Source organism: Barbus barbus (assembly GCF_936440315.1).
Source record: "Barbus barbus genome assembly, chromosome: 38".
In the NCBI taxonomy this organism is placed as follows: domain Eukaryota; kingdom Metazoa; phylum Chordata; class Actinopteri; order Cypriniformes; family Cyprinidae; genus Barbus; species Barbus barbus.
In genome coordinates, this window is record NC_136716.1 from 15,447,480 (window position 1) to 15,469,558 (window position 22,079).

At 38.0% G+C, this 22,079-nt stretch overlaps 1 protein-coding gene across 1 annotated transcript in view; it reads left to right on the forward strand.

Annotated features, from left to right (window-relative positions):
• The window catches only part of LOC306857453 (protein kinase C epsilon type-like), a 70,001-nt gene that overhangs the window by 10,017 nt on the left and 37,905 nt on the right, over positions 1–22,079 (forward strand). The window contains exon 2 of the mRNA XM_079397405.1: positions 2,476–2,539. Coding sequence (XP_079253531.1) covers positions 2,476–2,539 — 64 coding nt within the window. The remainder of the gene's footprint in view (positions 1–2,475; positions 2,540–22,079) is intronic.

Here is a 22,079-nt window from a genome sequence, read left to right on the forward strand (position 1 = left end):
CTTTATTCAAAAGGGACAGATCAGCATTGATTGACAGGCTGCTGTACATCTGTCTGTAGTCTATATATGCTCATGGTGCTCTCTGGTGTATAAATCTTAGACCTCAAATCTGGGATTTATTTAATTTATATGTACAAATAAACATTTTTAAAGATTTTTTTTCAGAAGTAAAACAAAGAAATTATTTAAAATGAAAATAATTTTTAATAATATTTTTTTAAGGTTCTGCTCTATTTCAAACTTTTATTTGTACTTATGCTGATAATTTACAGTGATAGAATTGTATTTTATTCTATTTATTTTCATTAATGATCAGAGGTCTCAGACCCCACTGTATTTTTACAATTCAGGCTGCCATAAAATTGCATTTCTAGACTTATTTGCCCCAGTTTTACTGAGATACTTAGACATAATAGCAGCATCATTTGAGCCATATCTGATGGCTCAATAGAAATATATAAGACTAGTATCATGCCACAAGCTCTCTTTCTTTTAATAATGGAGGGCCAAAATTCACATGAATTACTCTCTTGCTGTATTTGTATGAGCATGTGAATAAAGATGACAAAATCTAAAGCATTATTGCCATTTTAGGATTCAGCTGATGCTCATTATACACCCCTTTATTTCTGCAGATACAGCAACAAAATCATTTTCTTGTCTTGTTCTCCTGTAAATATTATATTTATATTAAATTTTTAATAATCTAATTTTTTATCTTTTGTCTCATCACAATGGCAAATAGTTTTTTTTTTCTGACTTTATTCATAAACTTCAATCAATTTTATTATCCTAATCATTTAAATATGTCATCTTACACAAGTTTGCATCAAGTAGTTCTTAAAATCTTTCGTTTTTTTTGTTGGTATTTTTTAGAAAAAGAAAAATATAGTTAGTTAAATGTAGTTAATTAATATAACTTAGTAATTAAATATGTAATGCCACTGTAACAAGGACACCTTAAAATAAAGTGTAACCAAACTCATTTTAAAGAAAATTATTTTTACATTGTAGTGTGTGTGTGTGTGTGTGTGTGTGTGCGCTGGTGCGTGTGCTAATGACTATAACTAGACTGCCGTCTGCAGGCTTTCCTTGAGCCCGTATTGTGACAGCAGCTTTGAAAAAGAGCTGTCGAGTCGGTGACCGCCGGACAGGCTCACAAACTCACATACACGAGCAGCAACATAGTCTTGCCAACATTGTTTAGCAAAGCATGATACTGGTTTCCTGGAGAGTGTCATCAGGAAGACTAGAGCACACCGCTCCATCCTTGCACGTTCACACACACACACACACACGCACTCGCAGTGGCCTTTCCTTCCTCTGCTAAATTTAGTGGCCGTTGCACCTCTGAGACAAACACACTCAAGGAGGCGGCTGTTGAATGGAATCTCATGACATCACAGGAAGAGAGGGGGTGGGGGAGGGGCTTCAAGGCTGGATAACAGACATGTCATCACCCTGTTAGCATTTCAGATGACATCATCAGCAGCTCTGCAGTCACAACTTTCATCTCAAAGCCACTTCTGGTTATAATTTCATCAAATGACCGCAGGACTGATATGTTCCATGCGGTTTTGAGAGTGTGACAGGCTCGATTTACAAAAGTGCAGCAAAACTTGATGATTTCATCAGGAGTGGAAGGAATAAATCAGTTTTTTCCCCTTCCAGCTGAGAGAGCAGGTTAAACTCAGGGCAAAGCGACAGAAACGCAACTCCCACAGCACAAACTGTGACTGAAATCCAGGCAAACAAAGTAGTTTCTACTGCAGAGCGCATCAGATGAGCTTGTGCTGTTCCTCGTGTCCTAATTCCTGTATTCAGGAAGAGGCTAAGACCGGGAGTGCTGATCTGGCACCGGGTCCGCCGCGTCCCTGATGATCTAGATCGCTGTGAAGAGAAAAATAAAACAGGCCTCCTATTTTGAGATGCTCTATGAATGCAGCTCGATATCTCTCTCTTCGACACCTCCATCCACCTCCACATATGCACCGCGGGGCCTGTGTTCTCGCTCTCTCTCTCTGCATAATAAGATTAAGCAGTGGTTTCCTGACATTGTGGATCTGATGGCGAGTGGGCGTTGAATCTCGGCTAGGCGTCGGGCCTGCGTGGGGTCTACGTGGGTCGCTCGGGGATGTGCTGCACTGGCAGGAAATTGTTTAAAAAGAGATTATAAAACCCAAGCAGTTCCCCTGCCAACTCTCTGCCACCCTCCATCCTTAGAGGCAACAAAAAGAGGCAGAGAGCAGGAAGTTAGTTAGGGGCCTTCCTGTAGAGGGAGATTCACAGAGGGAATCTATTACTGGGATCATGAACTTTGACAACGGTTGATATAAGTGAAGGTGATATTGAATGTGATGTTTACGGAGCGCCTTCACAAAGTCAGTGAATAATGTGCTGGATGATTTTGTCTCTTTTTTTTGTGCTGTGATGCTCTGCTCTGATTGGTTTCTTCTCTCTGTTTCCTCTCTGCAGATCGACTTGGAGCCCGAGGGCAAAGTGTACGTCATCATTGATCTGACGGGATCCCCCAGTGAAGGTGAGACTCTTGAGTCCACTGCAAATTAACACAAGAAACAAACTGTTACGAAGACAGCAAAGACAGTTATAGGGTGTGACGTCAGCTGTTATATATTTTATACATTCAAAATCTTTGGGTTAGTAAGATATTTTTTTTTAAGGGAAATAATTCTTTTTTTATTCAGCAATGACGCATTGAATTGATCAAAAACGGGGGGGAAAAGATATTTATAATGTCACAAAAGAATTATTTCAAATTAAACTTTCTATTCATCAAAACTCATAAAAATATATTGCATTTTACACAAAAATGCAAAGTAGCTTATATGTTTTCAAATGGATGATAATAAAACATTTTTCTTGAAAATTATATAACTTCTTGAGCTGCTGAAAATTACATTTTAAAATATATTAAAATAGAAAACATTTTAAATTGCATTAATTTTCACAATATTACTGTTTTTACTGTATCAAATAAATGCAGCCTTATGAGCATAAGAGACTCAAAAAAGTAACTCTTTAGTATAGGGACTAAAGATAATTCTCACTATTATTTAGTAGCTTATTAGCATGCCTATTATTAAAATATTGTCTGTTTATTAGTACTTATAAAGTACATATTCTGCATGACCATCATGCATTAAAGATATCCCTAATCCTACCCAATACCTAAACTGAAGAACTACCTTACTAACTATGAACCAAAATGTTATTTTTACTATCTATAAATACTAACTATAAACCAAATGTTATTTTTCATTTGTCATTTTAATCAGTCTAAATCTCTGAAGAATTATGAATAGAAAAACTGTCAGTAAATAAATAAATTTAACACTGGTTTTGTGCAATCACTGACAACTGAATAGTAATGATCAGAGGACTGGTTTGTCTGTCCTGATGGTGGGCGTTTGATAGATTCATGAAATCCTCTTGGTTTTGTGATGCATCATTAGTGCATTAGAAAGGCCTGCGCCAAGATACTTGTGAGTGAGAGGAAGTGTGTGTGTGGAAAGCAGCAGCGTCCATTAGGGAAATCCCACTCTTTAACGCTTCTGTGTGTGTGTGCGGGGGCTGAAGCTGTTCTTTCCTGGGTGTGTGTCGAGCATATGTTCTGAGAGCCTACTCACAGAACTGAGGCTGGTGCTGGGAGATACCTGTCTTCAGTTGAGATAAACTAATGATGCAGACTCAAAGCAGCAATGCTGGAATTTGATTTGTTTGATTCCCCACTCAGGTTATAACTGACTGGATGCATTAGCGGAGATGATCATGACAGATAATCATCATTGAATAACAATTCAATCAAAATTCAGACAACCGTCTCTCTGTTTTAAAGGGACAGGTCTCCCAAAAATGAAAATTCTGTTATCATTTACTCATGCCATCCCAAAACCATATGTCTTTTTATTTTATTGAGCAATTGCAGCTATCGAATTCCATCAGTGCATGTGGCAAGGTTTGTCATCAGTGACATCAAAAGCGAATGAGATGCTTACATTTAGTTAGAATTTTGTCGCTTTAAGAAAAGTCATATTCAGAATGCCTCTGGGCTTCTATTTCTCGTCAGAAATAAAATTGTATCGATTTTTATGCTTCTTATAGCTGCAAGATGAATGTACATTCCTGCAGCTAGCATATTGAATACTGCATTGCCTGTATCAGAAACTTTTAATGTTAAAAATCAGGCTTACAGTCACCATATGGAACATTTTCCCATTTATACACTTTTAAAAATAAAGGCTCTTTATCTGTGGTTCATCTATGGTTCCATGAAGAACCTTTAACACCATGGACTCTTTAGAGTGGAAAAAGGTTCTTCAGATTATTAAAAGATTGTTCAGACTGATTATCAACTGTTCATTGAATGGTTCTTTGGGGAATCCACAATAGTTCTTTTATGGAATTGCTGCAAAACACCTCTTTTGAAACATTTTTTTAAGAGTGTATCTGTATATGTAAGAGTGGACTGTTCTGCTTATGCATTCTTTTTTAAACACAAAGTTATTGTATGGTTTCAAAAAACTTTGAACAAAACAAATGAATCATGGACTATTGTTTTGATGCTTTTTGTCATATTTGGAGCTTTACTTTTATGAAGAAAAGTATTAACAAAAAGTAAATCCTGCCAATTTGGATTGACCTAAGGGTGAGTAAATGATGACCCAACATTATTTTTAGGTTTTACTAACCCTGTTAAAGCATGTCTCCATTTCATTTTACATATTGGTGTTTTGACACACTAGGCTAATTCATCAATGAACTGTGATAATAGGCCTGAAAATGTGCACGTTAACACAAATGTAAGGGGCAACAAACAACTACACTGGGCCCACACAAAGGCACAGCCACAGCAGACAATAAAACACACACATACAAGCTCTGTCTAAATAATAGTTGTGTTGTCTGGATGTTGCGTTAATCACAGGCCTCTTTTCAGAGGTGTCAGTAAACTGAGGATGAGCTTGGCTGGAGATTACTTAATTCTAGCGTCTCCGTGCAAACAGTCAGTTAGTGCTAATGTGCGACTTTGCTCTGGGCATAAATGAGAGCTCAGCATCCCTCCAGTTTATATCCAGTGGCCTAAGCAAAGCCTTGTTGTGCATGATTGTATGTACACACAACTATTGATCTCTGGTTGATCTTTCATATTGATCCAAAGCAGTCTGCTTGTTCTGACCTGCCTGGGTTGGGTGATTTGACACGGGCGTGAGAATCCCAACAACAAAAAAACAGATCAGCTCAGTGCAGTATATTAGTAGAGACTGATAAATTATCAATAGATGTGCACATTCTCAAGAACTCCCAGCAAGCACACTTTTAGGTCATGACTAGGGTTGGGAACTGAGAACTGGTTCTGTTTTTTAAAAAAAATATACACCAGAAGCAAATGATTTTTATGATGTTTGCTTTTGAAAATGGTTCTCGCACTGCATATTAAAATACTGTGCTACTATTCATCATAGAACGTACAGCATGACCAATTACGTTTAATTCCCTGACTGAATGACTCTTGGACAGCATGACCAGTGAAATACGATCATCAAGCTAATGACTCTTATACGCCAGTTTTTATACGAGCCACTTATAAACAAACAGCTCGACCGGTGAAGTTTTACTCTACAGCAAATGACTCTTGTGAACTGATACATTTAGTGAAGCAAAAACAAACGACCAGTAAAATCCAATCACCAAGCAAATGACTCTTGTGAGCAGGTTCTTTTAGTATCAAAAATAAACCACCAGTAAAGTTTGATTCTCAAGTGTATTTTTGATTATTTTTACTGAATCACAAATATTATGAATCAGTTAATTTCTCAACCAGTCACATAGTTTTTATGTCTGACTCCATGATCCAGGAATTGTTGCTATTATGTTGTTGAGGTGCTTGAGACCTAAATCAGTGTATTTTGATGTGTAGTTAAAGATGCACTTTAAGAGTAACACTTCATTTAGAAGGATCATTAATGTAACAGAACATTAAGGTACAGGAATAGTTAAGAGAAATCAGATTAAAAACCCCTTTTATACCAAGAATGGTAACTATATTAGCGTCCAAACCAACGTACAATAACCTTCTGTTTATTATCAGCATGCACTGCGGTTACATCGACTGCCACTTTAAATGCTTGAGCTCTTTAAAGCAGGATTGATTGGCTAATTCTCAAATCATTGGCTGTCAATGTTTTATCAATCCTCAGCTGGAATTTTTTTTTTTTTAAATGATTCCGACAATAACGTTTCTCTGTGCTGGTATAGTTGTGGTGTGGATAGTTCATGTAATTAGTTGGGATGCACCAAAATAAAAATTCTTGTCTGAAGCCAAAGCCAAACAAAATGAAACACTGGGCCGAAGGCCGAATATAGAACATAGTTTTTTTTCCTCCATGTATTTAGCCTTTTTTTCACCATTGCATACGTTAAATAGCCAAAATGTGCTGTTTACTGTTTTGTCTTGCTTTTTAAAGAAACAATTACAAAACAACAATTTAAAAATATTTACTTAACACTGAACATTTTTTTAAATTTCAGCAGACATTATACAAATAAAGCACAATTTACTAATAAGTTAGTAAAATTTTGGGCCATTTTCGAGACCCCCTTCTTGAATCAGGCATGTATTTTGTACTGTACAAATAAATGCAGCCTTGCTGAGCAGAAGAGACTTCTTTTAAGACATTAGAGATCCCAATTTGAACACTATGTGTGAATGTTATAATAAATGTATTAATAGAGCTGTTGTAATTATTATTATCATTATTATCGTCTGTTTTATTTTATTTTACAGACCAACAGTAAAATTACAATTATAACATTTATGAATGTTGGAGTTGCTTTTTCCCAGCTTTTATTTTGGTAGAAACCCACAGGAAGACCTCGGTGCTTTTTGTTGACAACAGCAGATATATAAATGATTTTCATTACAATTTTGGGAAGATGTTTGTCGCAGGCATCGCATTGCCACCTTCCTTGTAAAAATTCATAAAAATGTTACGGAGCATTTGACGAGTAACACTGTTTCAGCACAGTTTTTCCTCGCGCTTTGGACTTTGAACCCAGGCTAACTAGCAGATAGCTCCTCGAGCTCATGCAGCACTGTTCGAATGCATGCATTCATGCGTGTATTAGAAAACACAACGTTCTGCAGTTTATTTAAATGTTTAAGGCCATTTCGCAATTTCAATCATCATAACCAGCAACAACCACCCTTCCTCTTCTCATCGAAGACATACGATACTAAACAGTCTGTGTCGCTGTCAGTGCTTTTGCATCTTTCTCTGACAGTTTTAGATGCTTCCACACTGCCGACATGTTTGCTGCATTAGTGCGCGCCTCTAATCGATGGCGTCACATCATTATTCGGTACAATTTATTTGGCCTTTTCGTTTATTTGGCTGGAAAGAGCTTTTTTTGCTATTTTCTCCTGAATAATTTTGGTTGCCAAATATTCAGTGCATCCCTAGTAATTAGTATGAATGGGCCTTAACACAAATTGTTACATTTCTAATAATTCCCATCCCGAGTCATGACCTTTGATCTTTGCCGCAATGATAAAATCACCAATAGCAGGTGAGCAGTTTTTGGTACCTAGAGGTGGGAGAGTGTTGTCATGTTTCCACAAACAGATCCAATCAATGAGTCTTACACACACAGGGAAGAGACTCCTCTTAGATATGAAGGGCAGTTGAGTTATTTTCAGTGGCACCTCAAGCTACGCAGACCAGAATAGCTCAGGCACTGCGGTGTCCTTGCTTTCTGTAAAATTACCCACGTTCCTACCTTCCTAACCCAACGTCCCACTTGGCTGTTTTGTGAGTTAAGCCCAATTCAGAGCGCAAATGTTCATTGCTGTTTAAAGACTGATGATATCAGATGCTTTTGAACCGAGCTGCGCTGGTCACAGATGTTTCATTCGGATAAATGAAATATATTTCTGTCTGTTCCACTGCCTGAGTGTGTTTATATACACATAAATATTGAGATATTGAAAAGAAAATGGGAGCAATAAAGAATCCTGGCTCCCACCTGCTTTGAGTAAGTTTGTCCCTTTTGCCGTTATCAGCTCACCGTTCTGATGAGAGGTGACAGACGCTGTGCTTCTATCTTTACCCTTCTCTATTTATAGTGATCCTCTCATCAGCCAAATGTATTCCTCCTTCCTCAGGCTTCTGACTCATCCCACTATTCAATATATTTAAACATATTAAAGGATAACCAACACGGGTTGAAAAAAAGGAATAAGCAGAAAGTGTGTGTGTGTGTGCCTACAGAGTGAAAATGTTGTTTGTCAGTTGCAGCATGTCAGTTGTCCAGGACTTACTGTCTCAAAATAGCAGGTGGGACTGAGCCATGGATTAACAGACAGACACACATACACACTCAAAACACTGGCGGCATGTGATGGTTTAGATACTGTGTATATACATATATATATATATATATATATATATATATACAGTATCTCACAGAAGTGAGTACACCCCTATCATTTTTGTAAATATTTTGTTATATGTTTTCATGTGACAACACTGAAGAAATTACACTTTGCTACAATGTAAAGTAGTGAGTGTACAGCTTGTATAACAGTGTAAATTTGCTGTCCCCTCAAAATAACTCAACAAACAGCCATTAATGTCTACACCGCTGGCCACAAAAGTGAGTACACCCCTAAGTGAAAATGTCCAAATTGGGCCCAAAGTGTCAATATTTTGTGTGGCCACCATTATTTTCCAGCACTGCCTTAACCCTCTTGGGCATGGACTTCACCAGAGCTTCACAGGTTGCCACTGGAGTCCTCTTTCATTCCTCCATGATGACATCACGGAGCTGGTGGATGTTAGAGACCTTGCGCTTCTCCACCTTCCGTTTGAGGATGCCCCACAGATGCTCAATAGGGTTTAGGTCTGGAGACATGCTTGGCCAGTCCATCACCTTTACCCTCAGCTTCTTTAGCAAGGCAGTGGTCATCTTGGAGGTGTGTTTGGGGTCGTTATCATGTTGGAATACTGCCCTGCGGCCCAGTCTCCGAAGGGAGGGGATCATGCTCTGCTTCAGTATGTCACAGTACATGTTGGCATTCATGGTTCCCTCAATGAAATGTAGCTCCCCAGTACCGGCAGCACTCATGCAGCCCCAGACCATGACACTCCCACCACCATGTTTGACTGTAGGCAAGACACACTTGCCTTTGTACTCCTCACCTAGTTGCCGCCATACACGCTTGACACCATCTGAACCAAATAAGTTTATCTTGGTCTCATCAGACCACAGGACATGGTTCCAGTAATCCATGTCCTTAGTCTGCTTGTCTTCAGCAAACTGTTAATGGGCTTACTTGTGCATCATCTTTAGAAGAGGCTTCCTTCTGGGACGACAGCCATGCAGACCAATTTGATGCAGTGCGCCGCGTGTGGTCTGAGCACTGACAGGCTGACCCCCCACCCCTTCAACCTCTGCATCAATGCCGGCAGCATTCATACGTCTATTTCCCAAACACAACCTCTGGATATGACGCTGAACACGTGCACTCAACTTCTTTGGTCGACCATGGCAAGGCCTGTTCTGAGTGGAACCTGTCCTGTTAAACCGCTGTATGGTCTTGGCCACCGTGCTGCAGCTCAGTTTCAGGGTCTTGGCAATCTTCTTATAGCCTATGCCAACTTTATGTAGAGCAACAATTCTTTTTTTCAGATCCTCAGAGAGTTCTTTGCCACGAGGTGCCATGTTGAACTTCCAGTGACCAGTATGAGAGAGTGAGAGCGATAACACCAAATTTAACACACCTGCTCACCATTCACACCTGAGACCTTGTAACACTAACGAGTCACGTGACACCAGGGAGAGAAAATGGCTAGTTGGGCCCAATGTGGAAATTTTCACTTAGGGGTGTACTCACTTTTGTGGCCAGCGGCTTAGACATGAATGGCTGTGTGTTGAGTTATTTTGAGGGGACAGCAAATATACACGGTTATACAAGCTGTACACTCACTACTTTACATTGTAGCACAGTGTCAGTTCTTCAGTGTTGTCACATGAAAAGATATAATAAAATATTTACAAAAATGTGAGGGGTGTACTCACTTCTGTGAGATACTATGTATACACTGAACAAAATTATAAACGCCACACTTTTGTTTTTGCCCCCATTTTTCATGAGCTGAACTCAGAGATGTAATACTTTTTCTATGTACACGCAAGGCCTATTTCTCTCAAATATTGTTCACAAATCTGTCTAAATCTGTGTTAGTTAGCACTTCTCCTTAGCACTTCTCCTTTGCCGAGATAATCCATCCACCTCACAGGTGTGTCATATCAAGATGCTGATTAGACAGCATGATTACTGCACAGGTGTGCCTTAGGCTGGCCACAATAAAAGGCCACTCTAAAATGTGCAATTTTATCACACAGCACAATGCCACAGATGTCGCAAGTTTTGAGGGAGTGTGCAATTGGCATGCTGACTGCAGGAATGTCCACCAGAGCTGTTGCCCATGAATTGAATGTTCATTTCTCTACCATAAGCCATCTCCAAAGGCGTTTCAGAGAATTTGGCAGTACATCCAACTGGCCTCACAACTGCAGACCACGTGTAACCACACCAGCCCAGGACCTCCACATCCAGCATCTTCACCTCCAAGATCGTCTGAGACCAGCCCACCCGGACAGCTGCTGCAACAATCGGTTTGCATAACCAAAGGAATTTCTGCACAAACTGTCAGAAACCATCTCAGGGAAGCTTATCTGCATGCTCGTCGTCCTCATCGGGTTCTCGACCTGACTGCAGTTCGCCATCGTAACCGACTTGAGTGGCAAATGCTCACATTCAATGGCGTCTGGCACTTTGGAGAGGTGTTCTCTTCATGGATGAATCCCCGTTTTCACTGTACAGGGCAGATGGCAGACAGCGTGTATGGCATCGTGGGTGAGCGGTTTGCTGATGTCAACGTTGTGGATCAAGTGGCCTATGGTGGTGGTGGGGTTATGGTATGGGCAGGCGTATGTTATGGACAACGAACATAGGTGCATTTTATTGATGGCATTTTGAATGCACAGAGATACCGTGACGAGATCCTCAGGCCCATTGTTTTGCCATTCATCCAGGACCATCACCTCATGTTGCAGCATGATAATGCACGGCCCCATGTTGCAAGGATCTGTACACAATTCCTGGAAGCTGAAAACATCCCAGTTTTCGCATGGCCAGCATACTCACCGGACATGAGCATGTTTGGGATGCTCTGGATCGGTGTATACGACAGTGTGTTCCAGTTCCTGCCAATATCCAGCAACTTCGTACAGCCATTGAAGAGGAGTGGACCAACATTCCACAGGCCACAATCAACAACCTGATCAACTCTATGCGAAGGAGATGTGTTGCACTGCGTGAGGCAAATGGTGGTCACACCAGATACTGACTGGTTTTCGGACCCCCCGAAACCAGCAGGAACCCCCCCCCCCAATATAGTAAAACTGCACATTTTAGAGTGGCCTTTTATTGTGGCCAGCCTAAGGCACACCTGTGCAATAATCATGCTGTCTAATCAGCATCTTGATATGCCACACCTGTGAGGTGGATGGATTATCTCGGCAAAGGAGAAGTGCTCACTAACACAGATTTAGACAGATTTGTGAACAATATTTGAGAGAAATAGGCCTTTTGTGTACATAGAAAGTATTAGATCTTTGCGTTCAGCTCGTGTTGTTTATAATTTTGTTCAGTGTGTGTATGTATGTATGTGTGTGTGTATATATATATATATATATATATATATATATATATATATATATATATATATATATATATATATATATATATATATATATATATATATACACACATACATACATACAGTGGTGGAAATGGCCAAATTTCACTGAGGGACCTCCGGCTAACAATGGTAATTATATATTACCTTTTGGATGTATTTAATCAATAAAATCATTTATAATCTATGATAATATTTTTTAACAACTTATGTCATATTTTTTCTAAACCTTCTTGTACATTAGGACAGGCATCTGCAATTCTACCCAAATTAAAGATACGTTGTGTTTGAATTTGTACATCTTATAATTTGATTATTATTAATGACCTCTTGTGTTTAAAAAAAACAAAAAAAAAAACATTGATGGTTGACCAAATGAACGAATGATTTCATAAAATATTAGAATGATTGTCTCTCATTAGCCTGATTAGCTAAGCCCTCAAAACACGTCTTGTTTAGCGGTACAGTATTGCATGATTTGTAGATTATATTTAATAGTTTACACTTTGCAAAAACTTTTTCAATTAGTTTTAAAAGGTAACATGACATTCTTAAGGACTCTACACTTATGTTTCTTTTCTTTCTTTTCAGGAACACTAGTGCTTATACTTTTAGGTCCAAAAAAAAAAAGAAGTAAATTAGGAACACCTTCTGATCAATGACAGAAATTAACCTTATTATTATAAGGTAATTTTTGACTCCTTAAAGTATTTTTTTTTACCTTTGTAATGCCATTTTTAACTTTATTAAATGTATGTCATATGTTGTGCCAAAAATAGATTTATTAACTTTTTGTTAAAAAAAAATATTAAACAATAAATTAATTTAAAATAATAAGATACAGCATCAACAATTAATCTTTGCACGGAACAGAAGAGCACAAATGTGGAATATTTACAAACTTTTTAACAAGACTCAGAGGTGGCATTAATACATTTAATAAAAACAATGTTATGAGATTAATGTTTTAAATATAAAGTTTTGAATATAGAAACTTTAAACAATTAAAATGTATACTTTAAAAATGAAACCGCCAGTAGGTGACAGCAAGTCACTGTCTGTCACTGAATCATTCATCTAATTGATTCGTTCAAACGGCTGATTCATTAATGAATGAAACAAGTGACTCTTTATGAATGGGTCACTGAAAAACAAAGATTCATTTATAATCGAAACAGCGCTGTGTTTGCTTGGAGATACGCAGCGCCTCAGCTTTGACTTTATTTCATCATCAAAATAGTTCTGAACAGATCAGACAAGTGTTCCTAAAATGTAAGTTGCTTTATATTAACTTTTGAATAAAATCAATAATGTATATATCTGTTGTACAAATTCAATTTCACATTTGCAAACTCTTTATAATCAAGTTCATCGCAATCTCACAAACTTCTAACACTTTGTTTGTTACAATGAATGACAAACTGCAGTCTGCTTTCACGATCTGTGCTGTGAGGAGCAGCATGCGCAGCAATAGAGAAGCATTTCCATTGGCTGCAGTCTGCTCTTGATGGCCAATCAAAGACGACATTGCCTAGCAAACCATAGACACAAATATTCCGCTACATTTTGTTTAGTCTGCATTGCGCTACGGTTTACATGCAGAACTGGGTTCGCTTTTGTAGTCTTTTGAATGGATAAAATATAGAAATCACTTTAATTTTCAAATAAATCTAACCAGTTGGAAATTAATATCATTATGAAATAAAATTTTTCTCAAGTACACATTGGACACAATTACTGGCACCCCTAGAAATTCTTATGAGTAAAATATCTCTGAAGTATATTCCCATTCATATTCACAATTTTGAGCACTCCAGGGTGATTATGAACATGAAATTATCCAGCCATGGCTTCCTGCTTCACAGAAATATAAATAGGAGGGAAAACAATGCCCAAATTCCCTTAATCATCCATCACAATGAGAAAAAACAAAGAATATATTTCTGATGTGCAGCAAAAGATAATTGAGCTTCACAAATTAGTGAAGAGGCTTTAAGAAAAGAGCTAGAGCAGTGAAAATTCCCATTTCCACCATCAGGGCAATAATTAAGAATTTCCAATCAACATAAAATGTTACAAAACTGCCTGGAAGAGGACGTGTGTCTATATCGTCCTAATGCACGGTGAGAAGGAGAGTTTGAGTGGCTAAAGACTCTCCAAGGACCACTCCGCTGGAGAATTGCAGAAAATAGTTATGCCATAATCAACGGCACCCTTTTATTCAATACTTTTTGAAACCTCCATTTGCCAGTTTAACAGCTGTAGATATGTATACATACATACATACATGCATACATACGTGTGTGTGTATACATACATGCGTGCGTGTGTGTATATATATATATATATATATATATATATATATATATGTATGTATATGTGTGTATATATGTATTTTGTAACTGGTAGTGAGCTGATACTCTGTGTAAAATCCAGCGACAGTCATTAACAAAAAGCCACATTTGTGTGGCGGTGTCCAATCAGAGTATGTGAGCAGAGTGGAGCGTCAACAATTTCCCCTCCACGCTCCGAGCATTTAATAATCACTCCGCTCCCGCTCCACTCTGCACTCGCTGATATCAGAAACACCGCTCCGCGTCTAAACTATTTCACTATGTTTGAAATATCACAGTTTTATGGAAGCCCGTTTCCGCCACTGAATAATAAAAAAAAAAGTCATTGCGACTTTTTTTTTCTCGCAATTCAGACTTTTTTCCCACAGAATTGTGAGATATAAACTCGCAATTGCGAGTTATAAAGTCAGAATTGCAAGTTAAAGGGGGGTTTGAGGGGAAAAGTTTGAGGGGGGGGGGGAAGACTTCTCAGAATTGCGAGTTTATATCACGAAATTCTGAGAAAAAAAAGTCAGCTGTCAGCTGAAAATATTCAGAAGGAACATATAAATTCCTTGAGAAATATAACTTACCGCTCATGTCCACTGCAGTCGTCATAGCCTTCACATTTTTTCTGATTTAAGTGATCTTTTTCTATCTAGTTAGCTAAATATGTTTAACGTGAATTCTTGCTAAATAAGCAGGTATATTACGGGTCGTTGGCATGAATTGTACTTGTGATGGAGCGCTCTTGGAGCGAATGAAAAGCACGACGCTCCGACTTTTAAAAAATCCGTTCCTCGCTCAAAATTCAAAATCACACCACTCCGCTCACATACTCTGATTGTGAGTGACTGTTGCTGTCATGCCAGATCTATTTCAGAACCAGCCGCTATCAAAATAGTCTGGCTACGGGTGTGGGCCAGATATTATTGCTGGCGGGCCACTTTTGGCCCACGGGCCGCCTGTTGCCGACCACTGCTCTACATAAAGATGGCGTAGGCTATAAGAAGATTGCCAAGACCCTGAAACTGAGCTGCAGCACGGTGGCAAAAACCATACAGCGGTTTAACAGGACAGGTTACACTTAGAACAGGCCTCGCCAAGTTGAGTGCACGTGTTCAGCGTCATATCCAGAGGTTGTGTTTGGGAAATAGACATATTAGTGCTACCAGCATTGCTGCAGAGGTTGAAGGGGTGGGGTGTCAGCTTGTCAGTGCTCAGATCATACGCCGTACACTGCATCAAATTGGTCTGCATGGCTGTCATCCCAGAAGGAAGCCTCTTCTAAAGATGATGCACAAGAAAGCCCGCAAACAGTTTGCTGAAGACAAGCAGACTAAGGACATGGATTACTGGAACCATGTCCTGTGGTCTGATGAGACCAAGATAAACTTATTTGGTTCAGATAGTGTCAAGCGTGTGTGGCGGCAACCAGGTGAGGAGTACAAAGACAAGTGTGTCTTGCCTACAGTCAAGCATGGTGGTGGGAGTGTGATGGTCTGGGGCTGCATGAGTGCTGCCGGCACTGGGGAGCTACAGTTCATTGAGGGAACCATGAATGCCAACATGTACTGTGACATACTGAAGCAGAGACTGAGCCGCAGTGCAGTATTCCAACATGATAACGACCCCAAACACACCTCCACTGCCTTGCTAAAGAAGCTGAGGTTAAAGGTGATGGACTGCCCAAGCATGTCTCCAGACCTAAACCTTATCGAGCATCTGTGGGGCATCCTCAAACAGAAGGTGGAAGAGCGCAAGATCTCTAACATCCACCAGATCTGTGATGTCGTCATGGAGGAGTGGAAGGAGGACTCCAGTGGCAACCTGTGAAGCTCTGGTGAACTCCATGCCCAAGAGGGTTAAGGCAGTGCTGGAAAATAATGGTGGTCACACAAAATATTGACGCTTTCGGCCCAATTTGGACATTTTCACTTAGGGGTGTACTCACTTTTGTGGCCAGCAGTTTAGACATTAATGACTGTGTGTTGAGTTATTTTGAGGGGACAGCAAATGTACACTGTTATACAAGCTGTACACTCACTACTTTACATTGTAGCAAAGTGTCATTTCTTCAGTGTTGTCACTAGGGCTGCAACTAACGATTATTTTGATAATCGATTAGTTGGCCGATTATTCTTTCGATTAATCGATTAATCGGATTAAAAAAATATTGACCAAAAAAAACACTATTCCACATTCTGCCCAATGTCCTTCAAACAAACGTGACAACTGAATGCTATGAAAACATACAGTGCTTAATTTATTAGACCACTTATCATAATAAAGAGAAAACATATTTTAGAAATTTGTAAAAAATTTGTTTAAATTTAAAAATGTTATTGTCATTTATTGGACATAATAATAAAAAATGTCCTCATAACAGCTTGCATTCTTGCTGGTATTGTTTATGTACTTTTTGACTGCAATTGGGTATCGCGAAAACAAAATACTCAAATAGAAAATACAAAAAAAAATAAGTCCTCTGGTTTTCTTTCATAGATAACAGCAATAATGATATTATAGCATTAAAAATAGCCTACTACTGTTACTAAAGAGCTTACACATATTGGAGTACTAACCAGTACAGAAAGCCGAAAAATTATTTTGGTTATCACCAATACTGTTACTTTAGAGCAGCAGTGGCACAAACCTTACATAAACATTGTTAAAAAACTTACATAAATTTGTTAAACATTGTAAAAATTGAATATAGTTTAAACCTCTATTAAAAATTAAAATAATAAAGATAATAATAATAAAGACGAATAAAAACACAAACTCAGTGTTAACCAACAGGTAAGAGTAATGTTCTGCAGGAACTACTTTGATCACAGTCACCTCATCATTTCTTTATCCTGTTAAAGGCCGTTATGGAGCGTCTCATGTTTATATTCAGACAAACAATTACACGCTGTTATCCCTTTAAAGTTCCTACTCTCATAAAATATTCGCACTGCATGTTGACTTTTAAACCTTAAATTAACTTTCAACATAAGTTAATTCAGCACAATGGATATGTTTGCGCTGAAAAGCCTATTAATTGTCTCCCTCTCTACTGTGTTCTGTCCGTTTGACGCGCGTGCGCGCGCCCGCCGCGCCGGCGCTCATTCGGTATTTTAAACTTAACACAGACTGTCAGGACGGACCTTTATGCAAAAATGGAAATGCTCGCGTGAATTTGTGGCATTTATAGATAAGGATATGAGCGTAAACTGAACGTTTTTGCGCTGAGGACGCACACGCATCTGTCAAAGCGCCTGACAGGGCAAGCCATTACTCTTATGCATTAACTTAAAGCTTAAAATAAAGAATTATCATGTTTTGGGCAGCTTGGATCACGTGCTTCTCCGGCAGAATCTCATTCTGTTTCCTCCACTATTTTTAGATTATTCAGTGCCGTAATTTGACTAACCAGCTGAAGTTGGACGTGCACTGTGGGCAGACCCGATTAATCGATAATGAGAATCGTTGTCGATGATTTTCATAATCGATAATAATCGATTTTATCGATTAGTTGTTGCAGCCCTAGTTGTCACATGAAAAGATATAATAAGATATTTACAAAAATGTGAGGGATGTACTCACTTCTGTATATATATATATATGTATATATATGTGTGTGTGTGTGTGTGTATATATGTGTATATTTAAGTGTATGTATGTATGTATGTATGTACACACAAAATACTGTTCAAAAGTTGAACTCATTAAGTTTTTTTTTTTAAAGAAATTAGTCAGCAGATCTGCATAAATGAATCAACAGTTCTGGTGTTGCAAAAGATTTCTATTTCAAATAAATGCTGTTTTTTTTAACCTTTTATTTAGCAAATAGTCCTGTAAAAAGTTTCACAGTTTCCACAAAAATGTACAATTAAATTGATAATAATAAGAAAATGTCTTGAGCACCAAACCGGCATAAACCAGGATCGTCATGACACTGAGGGCTGCTGAAATGTCAGCTTTCCGGAATAAATTACATGATAACATATATTAAAAGAGAAAATAGTAAACTGTGATAACATTTCACAATATTACTGTTTTTACTGTATTTTATAGTCAAATAAATGCATCTTTCATGAGTGTAAGAGATTAAAAAAAAAATAACATTAAAAATTGTATTCAGATCTGCTTGTGTTAGTGAGTGATTGATGGCAGTGGTATAGGAGAAATTACCCAAATAAGTATCCAGTACTGATGAGTATATCCAATATTAACTGATACCAATAAAAAAAGTCTTCAATAACCGTTATGCTGCCATATATTCTGTATTATATTCATATATTATTATGCTATATATTCCAACTCTATCTAGTCTGAGGTATTTAAGAAACCTCAAGGCTGGAAATGCTTTAAAACACATCAGGAATACACATCCTGAACACACAAATTACAGTAAAACACAGTCACAGCAAAGACCAAATATTGCTACAGCTGTCCCAAACAAACCCCTTTAACCCCATTTCTGTCCCTCTTCTTTCTGATTGGCCATCCCCATACGCTTCCTGTTCATCCTACACTTAAACTTTCTCCCAGGGTTCATGTTTTCACTGCTCAGCGAGTGTCAGCCTTTTGCTGCTTATCATGCAAATGTATGCAGGGCTGCTAGGAGAGGTGGTATTGGCTATTTTTAGATTTTATATTTTTTCTCTCTCTCTCTTTTCCTTAATGAGTTTCTGTATTTGAAGCCACAGTGCGCTAAATGCTCTCTGTCTATTCCATTTCCTCCAGATTTTCTCTTTCTCTTATCAGCTTCCCTACTCCTCCCTCTTTCCTAAAATCCAAATCTGTATGTTGAGCAGGGAATCTTCTGCGGTCGTTGTGTGTTTGTTCAGCGGGGCGGCCCAGGCACTGAGATGGTTTAGATTGCAGGGGTTGCCATGGAAACGATCCTGTGTGCTCACACTTATAGATGGATAGAGTGGGTGAGAGGTCTGAGAGCAGGAGAGAAAGAAAGAGAAATGGAGAAAAGGGTGAAAGAGGGGACAAGGTCAAAATCTGAACAATGGCGTTGCTGTCGTAAAGAGTATTCAGATTAGTTAGCGATAGCCTCGTGCAGATCTTTAGCATTTAAATCTGGCTCGGTTTGCGTGACATTATGAAAACACACCGATTCTTAAGTCTATGCATTTTTGTGAAGTATTATGTTATCATACAGATTAGTATAATATCTGTACTCTCAATATTGGTGTTGGAGCTCTTAAAGATTTATTTTACCTTTTTAGATTGATCTTAACTTATTTCCCTTCATGCGATTAAGGACCCTCAAAGAAATAATCTGCACTCGTTTTGTAATTTAGAAAGCAAGAGAGAGAGAGTCATGTGACAGATGGCTAGTTAGATAACATCTCAGATCACTACGCTACTGTGGCTCCATAATACGACTGTGATATCACCTGCCAAGCTTGGCAGAGACATGAGTGCTTGAAAACATTCTTGTGACTTAACTACATGACTGAAGGAATCTTTCTTTGAAAATAACTGTCCAAAAGGTTGGGGTTGGTAAGATTTTCTTACAATTGAATTAATGAATATTTTACAAAAATATTTTACAAGTTATTACAATTTAAAATCTTTTTTCTTTTTTAATATACTTTAAAATGTAATTTATTCCTGTGAAGGCAAATCTGAATTTTCAGCAGTCATTACTCCAGTCTTCAGAAAATCATTCCAATATGCTGATTTGGGATTCAAGATTTTTATTTATTTATTATCAGTATCAATATTTAAAACAGTTGTGCTGCTTTTTTGTGGAATATATATTATTAATATATTTAATTATATATTAATATATTTTTAAATATAGTTCTTTGTTTAGTAGAAAGTTTAAAAGGACATTTTTTATGTGAAATATAAATGTTTATAACATTATATATGTCTGTACTTCCACTTCAGATCAATTTAATGCATCTTTACTGAATAAAAGTATTAATCCCCCCCCCCCAAAAAAGGGCTGACCTAAAACTTTTGATCTGTAGTATGTACTGTACCGCTTATTTAATTTGAGAATGTGCTGTTTGTGTGTGTTGCAGTTATTTGTCATGAGAATTACACATGACTTAAGTTCTAAGCATTTCCATGTGTACAGTTGGGCAAAAAAGTATTTAGTCAGCCACCAATTGTGCAAGTTCTCCTACTTAAAAAGATGAGAGAGGCCTGTAATTTTCATCATAGGTAAACTTAAACTATGACAGACAGAATGGGGGGAAAGAATCCAGGAAATCAAATTGTAGGATTTTTAATGAATTAATTGGTAAATTCCGCGGTAAAATAAGTATTTGGTCACCTACAAACAAGCAAGATTTCTGGATCTCACAGACCTGTAACTTCTTCTTTAAGAGGCTCATCTGTCCTCCACTCGTTACCTGTATTAATGGCACCTGTTTGAACTCGTTATCAGTATAAAAGACACCTGTCCACAACCTCCACCAAACTCCACTATGGCCAAGACCAAAGAGCTGTCGAAGGACACCAGAAACAAAATTGTAGACCTGCACCAGGCTGGGAAGACTGAATCTGCAATAGGCAAGCAGCTTGGTGTGAAGAAATCAACTGTGGGAGCAATTATTAGAAAATGGAAGACATAAAAGACCACTGATAATCTCCCTCGATCTGGGGACCGAGATCCCCAGAAAATCCCATAGAAAATCTTTGGAGGGAGTCTGTGTTGCCCAGCGACAGCCCCAAAACATCACTGCTCTAGAGGAGATCTGCATGGAGGAATGGGCCAAAATACCAGCAACAGTGTGTGAAAACCTTGTGAAGACTTACAGAAAACGTTTGACCTCTGTCATTGCCTACAAAGGGTATATAACAAAGTATTGAGATTAACTTTTGTTATTGACCAAATACTTATTTTCCACCATAATTTGCCAATTAATTCATTAAAAATCAGACAATGTGATTTCCTGGATTCTTTCCCCCCATTCTGTCTCTCATAGTTGAAGTGTACCTATGATGAAAATTACAGGCCTCTCTCATCTTTTTAAGTGGGAGAACTTGCACAATTGGTGGCTGACTAAATACTTTTTTGCCCAACTGAACTATACAGAAATAATTGAAAATACACTTAACCTGTTTATGAACACAATTTCTTTTTACTATATATATAGTTTATGTAGCGACATAAAGTACTGGAGCAAACTGCTCACATTTTATGGAAGGTTACATGCACAAGCACAAACAGTGCTTTCTATTCACTTAATCTGAGTCCAGATGATTTCATAACAAATTATAGCTTTTGCAATTTGTGCCGATTAATTACGTATATACGTAAATGTGTTTAATGTAAATTAGACTTCACAACGATTCATTTGTAATAACTCTGAATGGCCAAGATCTCACTGAATTTTCACTCAGAAATTGATATTTGCAAATGAAAAGGAACACATTGAATTAAGCAAGAAATTTTGAAGTACAAATTAAATATTATATTCTTGTTAAAAAAATACTCCAGTAATCAGTTTTATTATACATTTTATTTATTTATTTATTTATTATTATTATTATTATTTTACAGTGTTTGATTTAAGGCAGTTTTTAAGTGTATGTTACCTAATAGCCTAAATAGTCTCTAACAGTCCTGTTGAAAAGACCAGCATACATTGCATTTTGGATGCTGGTATTAACCTGCAAATTTATCAGATTGTACCAGCATGTACCTGCAGGGAGCTATCAATCTGCACTAATTCTCTAAATCTCTGAACTCTTTAAAATTTACCTGATATGATGAAGTTGAAGGTTGTGTGGCTCATCTGTCACTCACTGATCAATCTGAAGTTATGAAACTGACTGTCATTGAGTTATAAGCAGATTTGCAATCTCTCTCTCTCGATCCCTCTTTTTTTCTGATTGATGCCATTTTAATTGGTCCCATGCTGTGCTCTGGCTGGATTGGAGAGTGCTTGTGGGTGGCGTGTCTGGGGCTGAAGTGGCATTGGCGTGGGTGGAGGCTGCCCCG